The 6,547-nt window shown below is 43.5% G+C and overlaps 1 protein-coding gene across 3 annotated transcripts in view; it reads right to left on the reverse strand.

The window, feature by feature from the left end:
• Window positions 1-6,547, reverse strand: part of LOC137250973 (zinc finger protein 260-like) — a 70,221-nt gene extending 63,674 nt beyond the window's left edge. For all 3 annotated transcript variants that reach the window (XR_010953136.1, XR_010953137.1, XM_067784774.1), the window contains exons 1-2: window positions 6,144-6,547; window positions 5,803-6,073 (exon numbers count right to left, since the gene is read on the reverse strand). Coding sequence is in view for 1 of the 3 variants with exons in the window: in XM_067784774.1 (XP_067640875.1) it covers window positions 5,803-6,073; window positions 6,144-6,434 (562 nt within the window). In the remaining 2 variants the exon portion in view is untranslated. The remainder of the gene's footprint in view (window positions 1-5,802; window positions 6,074-6,143) is intronic.

A 6,547-nucleotide genomic window follows, 5' to 3' on the forward strand; every position in this document is an offset into this window, starting at 1 on the left:
CCTATTTCCTATTTCCCTACTTCCGAAGCATGTTTAGACCCCAGTAAGGTTAAACCAGCGCGTTTGCCTGATGAAACGCAAGATATCGTTTGTGTGTGCAGATTCAAGTTCCGCAAGACCCCAAAGCAGTGTCTGTGAAGGCATCGGTACCTGGTTCTTGACAGTGCGGGACAGTGGCACAGATAGTGCTCTACGCTTTCTATCTCCTCCTCGTCCCTACAGCTGCGGCAGAAGTAATTCGTCTGTAGGCCCATATAGGCACCATGAGTGCCCATGAGACAGTGACCTGTAAGAAAGCCCACTAGTGGGCTTATAGGGTTACGGCTTAACTGTATCACTGATTGCGATCTCTTTTCATCCAGCTTAGGCCAGATTTGCTTGGATATTCTACATGTAGGTTCCATGGCCCATCTGGCGTTTGCTTGATCCGTGAATAAAGATCGCAAGCAGTGCTTGCAGGAGTTTAGAGGAGGGCTGGGCCAACCAGCGGAGGTTATTGTTTGCAGATTGGTGCCTTCCCTAGCTAGCTCATCCGCAGCGCAGTTTCCTGAGATGTCACAATGGCCAGGAACCCATATAATTCTCAGGTTGCATTTATCAGCTAGCTTGTTGAGGATTTCTCTGCACTTCAACGCCACTAGTGACGAGGTGTTACTGCATTGCAGGGATTTTATGGTGGCTTGGATGTCCGAAAAAATTGAAATACAATTGGTCACCTGCAGGTTAGCAAGATAGAGGGCTGCTTCCCAGAAAGCTACAAGTTCAGCATGAAAAACACTGCAGTGGTCGGGTAAGCGTAAGCTCTCGCTTAGATTAAGCTCCTCTGATAATATACCGCTGCCGATTTCTAACAAGCTAATACCCGCTTTTACGTAGGAGTAACGATGAATGTGTATGAAGTTAATTTTGCAGAGAATTTAGGATTGGGATTCTCACTAACATAGCCAAAAATTGTTATGTTTTGCCATAGATATGTTTCCATAAAAAATAAAGTGCTGCGCTGAAGTAGCATTACATTGACAATCTGGAAGAGCTACTACTGTTGAGTTTAAACACAAAATCCAAAAATTCTTGCCATCAGTGTATATCTCACTGTGTAGACAAGTTTGCATTGTCTTTATATAACACAAAAGTGCAGTACAGCAAGGATTTCAGGATATCCTCTTACGTTTATATACAATTATATACACTTGTTGTTGTTATTGTTGTAGCGATAAGGACACTCGCCGAAGGCCTTGGGGAGTGTTATCGAGTTGATGGTACTTTGTCGGATGCAGTTCCGGTACTTTCCGGTTCCAAGCCCGACCATCTCGCGAACGATTTATATGGCCACATTAAACCTTCAGGCCATCCCTCCCTCCCCACCTCCAAGTTCCATGAGGAGTTTGGGGTCGCCAGAGCCTCTTCTGTTAGTGAAACAGGATTCGCCGCGGATAGGTGAGGTTGACAATTGGGTATGGAGAAATTATATATTGCGCTGGCAACCTGAAAGGGTTGCGCTACACAGCCCCTTGAATCTGGTATTTTAGTCGCCTCTTACGATAGGCATACCTACCGCGGGTATATTCTGTCCCCCTAACCCGCTAGGACGCGAAGCTATTCTCTTAAATTCAGCGCGTCACCAATTACCATCACCGCCAAAGAGGTTGAGGATGCCACCGGTCATGCTAAACCATCCAAAGCAGTGGGCTCAGACGGCATAGCCATTCTGATGCTTAAAAGCCTAGGGAAAGAGGGTTTCAAATATTTAGCACATGTCTTCAACCTGTCACGTTTGTCATTCCAGAAAAAGGGAAAATGGCCAAGGCGTCCCGCTACTAAAGCCTGGGAAACCAGCTAACATAGGAGAGTCATATCGGCCGATATCTCTCCTATATCCAGTAGCCAAGACGCTTGAAGCCATTTTTCTCCCCTACTTTAAAGCAATTTGCAGCTAGCCTGTCATCAGCATGGCTTTAGAAAATCCATAGCACCACCACCGCGCTAAATGCCATTAGCACCCAGATAAATTGCGGTTTAAATCAAAACCCCCACCATAGAACAGTACTCGTTGTGCTGGACCGCTACTGCAAGATCTGAAAGGGTCTCCCCTTCCCCCATGTCTTAAAAGGTGGACCGCAAATTATCTGGGTAGTCGGCAGGCATCGGTGCAATTTAGAAACGAAACATCAAAACCAAGAAGAATTAAACAAGGGGTGCAGCAGGATCGTGTCCTATCCCCACTTTTGTTTATTTTCTACATATCTAAGCTACCTTCGCCGCCAGGAGTTACTATCGTTTCTACGCCGATAACTGCACAATAATGGCCACAGGCCCAGTCCCACAGATCGATGAGCTTTGCAACAGAATAAACGGATACCTCCCTGATCTCTCCAGTTGTTTCGCCTCGCGAAACCTGGCATTATCACCGACTAAATCCTCCGCGACCTTATTTACAACATGGACGTCCCAAATGTCGACCATTTTGACCATCCACGTCGATGGCACTACGCTAGCGACTATCCTACACCCCAAAATCTTGGGTGTGACGTTTGATCAGGATCTACATTTTGGTGAGCACACAGCCGCAATTGTACTGAAAATCCATAGCCGTAATAAAATCCTCAAACTCCTTGCTGGTAGTACTTGGGGAAAAGACAAAGAAACGCTCATTACCACATACAAAGCAATTGGCCAGCCGATTGCATGTTATGCGTCCCCTATATGGTCGCCAAGCCTAAAAACTACTCACTGGAGGAAGCTACAGGCCTGCCAAAATACTGCTCTCAGAACCGCCACGGGCTGTCTCCTTATGTCCTCAGAACACCATCTACATAATGAGGCGAGAATACTCCCCATCAGGGAGAGAAATGAAATGCTGACCAAACAGTTCCTGTTGAATACCCAGAAACCTGGGCATCCCAACAGACATCTGATTGATGAGCCAACACCGCCCAGGGGCTTAAGGAGTCATCTCCGTAAGCATTATGAGGAAATACGGCACCTGAGAACTCAGCCGTATGAAGCAAAAAAACACAAGCAGGTCCTCAGTGAACTCCACAAAAAGGCGTCGGACATTTATGCCGGGAATTGCCCGGTGAATCCGTACTCAAAGATCAGTACTCAAAACTTGCGGAAGAGGAACGCATACTCCCCAGGGAAAAGCGAGTCACTCTAGCTCAACTTCGTTCTGGAGGATACTGTAACAGGCTAAACTCTTACCTATCCAGAATCAACCCTGACGTACAAAATGTATGCCCCGCTTGCAATGTATGCCCCGCTTACAATATGTCCCCACATGACACTAACCATCTCTTTAATTATAATGTGGAACCAACGCCTCTAACGCCCCTTTCATTATGGTCCACCTCTGTTGAAACAGCAAGCTTCCTTGGACTCCTGTTAGAGGATATTGATGAGAATCTGTGATCGGTCGCACCTATTGGGTGGGTTGAAGCACTGCTACAACAACAACAACAACAAACTTTGAATTATCCAACAAAGAAGGAACGCTTGAAGCGAAGGTGTGAAACAAGATGGACGGAAAGACTAGATGCTGTGATCTGCTTCAAAGAAATGTCATTTGGTCATGTGGTGAAAAATGAAGTCCTACTATGGAGATAATGTTACGTTGGAGCAGATCGCCCAAAGACATACATCGACCATTTTGAACATCCATGTCGATGGCACTACGCTACCGACTGTCCTACACCCCAAAATCTTGGGTGTGACGTTTGATCAGGATCTACATTTAGGTGAGCACGCAGCCGCAATTGTTCCGAGAATTCAGAGCCGTAACAAAATCCTAAAGTCCCTCGCTGGCAGTACCTGGGAAAAAGATAAAGAAACGCTCATGACTACATACAAAGCAATTAGCCAGCCGATTACGTGCTACGCGTCACCCATATGGTCGCCAAGCCTAAAAATTACCCACTGGAAGAAACTACAGGCCTGCCAAAATACTGCTCTCAGAATCGCCACGGGCTGTCTTCTTATGTCCCCAGAACACCATCTGCATAATGAGGCGAGAATACTCCCCATCAGGGAAAGAAATGAGATGCTGACCAAACAGTTCCTGTTGAATACCCAGAAACCTGGGCATCCCAACAGACATCTGATTGATGAACCAGCACCGCCTAGGGGCTTAAGGAGTCATCTCCGTAAGCATTTTGAGGAAATACGGCACCTGAGAACCCAGCCGTATGAAGCGAAAAAACACAAGCAGGTCCTTGGTGAACTCCATAAACAGGCGTCGGACCTTTATGCCGGGAATTGCCCGGTGAATCCAGTACTTAAAGAAAAGTATCCAAAACTCGCGGAAGAGGAACGCATACTCCCCAGGGAAACGCGTGTCACTCTTGCTCAACTTCGTTCAGGATACTGTAACAGGTTAAACCCTTACTTATCCAGAATCAACCCCGACATACAAAATGTATGCCCCGCTTGCAATGTGTCTCCGCATGACACCAATCATCTCATGATCACCATCACCTCTAACACCCCTTTCCTTATGGTCCACCCCTGTTGAAACGGCAAGTTTCCTTGGACTCCCGTTAGAGGATATTGATGACATTTTGTGATCGGTCGCGGCTATTAGGTGGGGCGAGCATTGCTACAACAACAACAACAACATACATCGACGCATTAAATCTTTGTAATGAAGAATTTTTTCCACACGTTTTCAAGTTTTTGAAGATTGGAGCCACGTTAGCTGTAAGCAGTGAACGAAGTTTTTTAACATTGAAGCGTTTGAAAAATTGGATAAGGAATTCAACCGGAGAAGATAGGCTGAATGGACTTGCCCTATTAAGAAATAATAGAAATATTGCTATCACAGTGGAAGAAGTCATTGGCCGATTCATACAAAAACAAACGAAAATCAATTCATAATTTTGCTTTTTACTATTAGTTATTACAACAACATTTTCAATAAATGGATCACTGAATAAATACAATACTATATCCTCCCAATAACATTATTCAATACAATAAGTACTTATCATCACTTAAGAAAATTTGGATTTTAATAATTCTTTTACTACGCCACTGATGCATGCAGAAAATAAGTGATGTCTGTCGGCAATGCGATAATGGACAATTATATTTTTTCCTTTACATGCCAAGTGCCCGTTTATCTTTGATAACAATTAAGCCACAAATTCATAAAAATAAAATATGCTTATAAAGCTTTTATAACTGGAATTTTATTGGAAATGTAATTTTCCAGGTTTTATAAGTCGTTTGTATTTATTAAAAATAAGGAGGAACGTCTTGCAATCACCCAGCGGGTTAGAGGGTCAGAATATACCCGCGGTAGGTATGCCTGTCGTAAGAGGCGACTAAAATACCAGATTCAAGGGGCTGTGTAGCGCAACCCTTCAGGTTGCCAGCGCAATATACAGCTTCTCCAAACCTAATTGCCAACCTCACCTATCCGCGACGAATCCTGTTTCACTAACAGACGAGGCTCTGGCGACCCAAGCTCCTCATGGAACTTGGGGGTGGGAAGAGAGGGATGATGGCCTGAAGGTTTAATGTGGCCATATAAATCGTTCCCGAGATGGTCGGGCTAGCACCTTAATGGTGCTGTTACCGGAACGTATCGGATCTGTATCTGGCAAAGGACCATCACATCGATAACACTCCCCAAAGCCTTCGGGGAGCAACCTTATTGCTATAGCAACAACAACACCAACAACAACACCGTCTTGCAACATTTGCTGGATGGTATTAAATTATAAAAGCGTTCTATGTAAACCTGATTTTACAGTGTTTAATCATACTTGTCGCAAGAAATCGCATCCAGCTATTGAATAAACTTACCCGTATGAAATTCGTTAATATGATCTTCAAGAATATTTAATGTTCGGCATTCCATATTACAAATATCACAGCTCAAAATTGGTGGGCATGTTGAACCATCTTCGGAAGCTTCAGAAGTATTCAATATTTCAACAGAAATCTCAGTTTTCACATCTCCTTCCATCATACTAAATAAATCTTCTTCGCTCCGTGCCATGTTTGTTTTTCCAGTCTCATTTTTTTCGATACTCTCATAGATGAGTAAAGGATCAACTTTGTATTCCTCGAGTTTCTAGTGCATAGCAAAGGGTAAAAACTGAGTTGACTACTTAATCAAATGATATAAACATGTAGGTACAAACCTCTACAACATATTGTTCGGTAGAGCTATCTATAGGCACCGGTTCAATCTTTTGCAATGAAAGTTGTTTCAACTTCTTATCACATCTAACTGCTTTAATTCTAAAGTTATATGCAATCTTTAGATATTTTGAACACTTTAAACATAACACTTGAGGAAGTGTGTCAATTTTTGATGCATTTAGCTGTGTACATTCGTTGAAGTAGTCAAAGAACGTTTTACCGCCCCTTGAAATAATCGAGCTCATTTCAGTTACATTGTGAACGATTTGCATACAACCTCGGCATTGCATTATTGAAAAGATTTTTTTTGTGTATTTATCGTATGAAAGTGTATATATTCAAGGTATTTAATAAATTGAGGACTAAACGCTGAAAGATATTCTACCATAGGTGAATGGATTTG

Source organism: Eurosta solidaginis, chromosome 4 (assembly GCF_040869045.1).
Source record: "Eurosta solidaginis isolate ZX-2024a chromosome 4, ASM4086904v1, whole genome shotgun sequence".
Lineage (NCBI taxonomy): Eukaryota > Metazoa > Arthropoda > Insecta > Diptera > Tephritidae > Eurosta > Eurosta solidaginis.